Below are 942 nucleotides of genomic sequence, written 5' to 3' on the forward strand. Positions count from 1 at the left end.
ACATCTTCATTGTCGAGGCTGATGACATGCCCGTTGTCGAAAGTATTCGTCGTTACGCAAGAAGTGAGCTGCTCGGGTTGATCTTGGGGTCTTACGCATGTTGGTTCTTCAACATGACCATTGTGCTATTTTACTCGTTACATGTAGGTCTTGGGACATGGGGCGACCGCGACAGTGAGAAAAGTGATTCATAAAAGGACGGGGGAAGAGTAGGTCGCTGCAACAGGGCGATAATTCTTCACACTGCGTTCTTGGCATGATATTGGAATCCCCAACACTGTCCTTTTGATTCGTGAAATGTGATCCTTCCGATCCAGAATTTCAATTATTGAGTATTAGAATACCGCACCAAGTCCCTCTAGGTGGCTTTTTGAAGATCAGATTTGCATTGAAGTCGTTGACTAAGAAGGGCTTGTCACGGTGGCAGGCCAATTTTCTACTTAACGAAGTGGAGATCTTCCTCTCAGTGGACCATCCCAATATCTGTCGGCTTGCATACGTATTCGAGGCGCCGACTATGGTGCTCCTTCTCCATATTCGAACGACGAGGGACTTCTCGATTCGTAGGTGCATTTGGTGATGGAGCTCTGTCGGGGTCCTGATCTACATGAGGTCATTCATCAGAGGTCCGTGGTTCGAAACCCAGCAAGGGCAGTTTTATATCCTTCTTCAGATTTAGTTGTGGTGGTCATTTTACGGAACCTGAAGTCGCTGATATCGTCGCTCAGATCCTCTACGCGATCAACTACCTTCATACCTCGAATATCGTAATCGGCAGGTCCCAGGTTCGATCCCGGCATAAGACTTTTTCGACTCAGGTCCATCGTGATATCAAGCCGAGTCACTTCATGTTCACTTGCGGTTGTCCCGTTGTTACAGGTGTTAAAGCTCGCTGGTTTTCGAGCATTCAAGTGGACCTACCAGGGATCGAACCGACGTCCT

At 47.9% G+C, this 942-nt stretch overlaps 1 protein-coding gene across 1 annotated transcript; it reads left to right on the forward strand.

Moving 5' to 3' along the window:
• Nucleotides 1-147: 147 nt before the first annotated feature.
• On the forward strand, nt 148-850 carry Pmar_PMAR022733 (cAMP-dependent protein kinase, gamma-catalytic subunit, putative; the record flags this gene model as incomplete). The annotated part of the gene is made up of 4 exons (XM_002767688.1): nt 148-209; nt 382-567; nt 674-767; nt 819-850. Coding segments are annotated over 4 exons (374 nt in total), but the record flags the coding sequence as incomplete, so codon positions are not given.
• Between the last annotated feature and the right edge of the window lie 92 nt (nt 851-942).

This window comes from Perkinsus marinus (genome assembly GCF_000006405.1).
Source record: "Perkinsus marinus ATCC 50983 genomic scaffold scf_1104296970208, whole genome shotgun sequence".
NCBI lineage: Eukaryota > Perkinsozoa > Perkinsida > Perkinsidae > Perkinsus > Perkinsus marinus.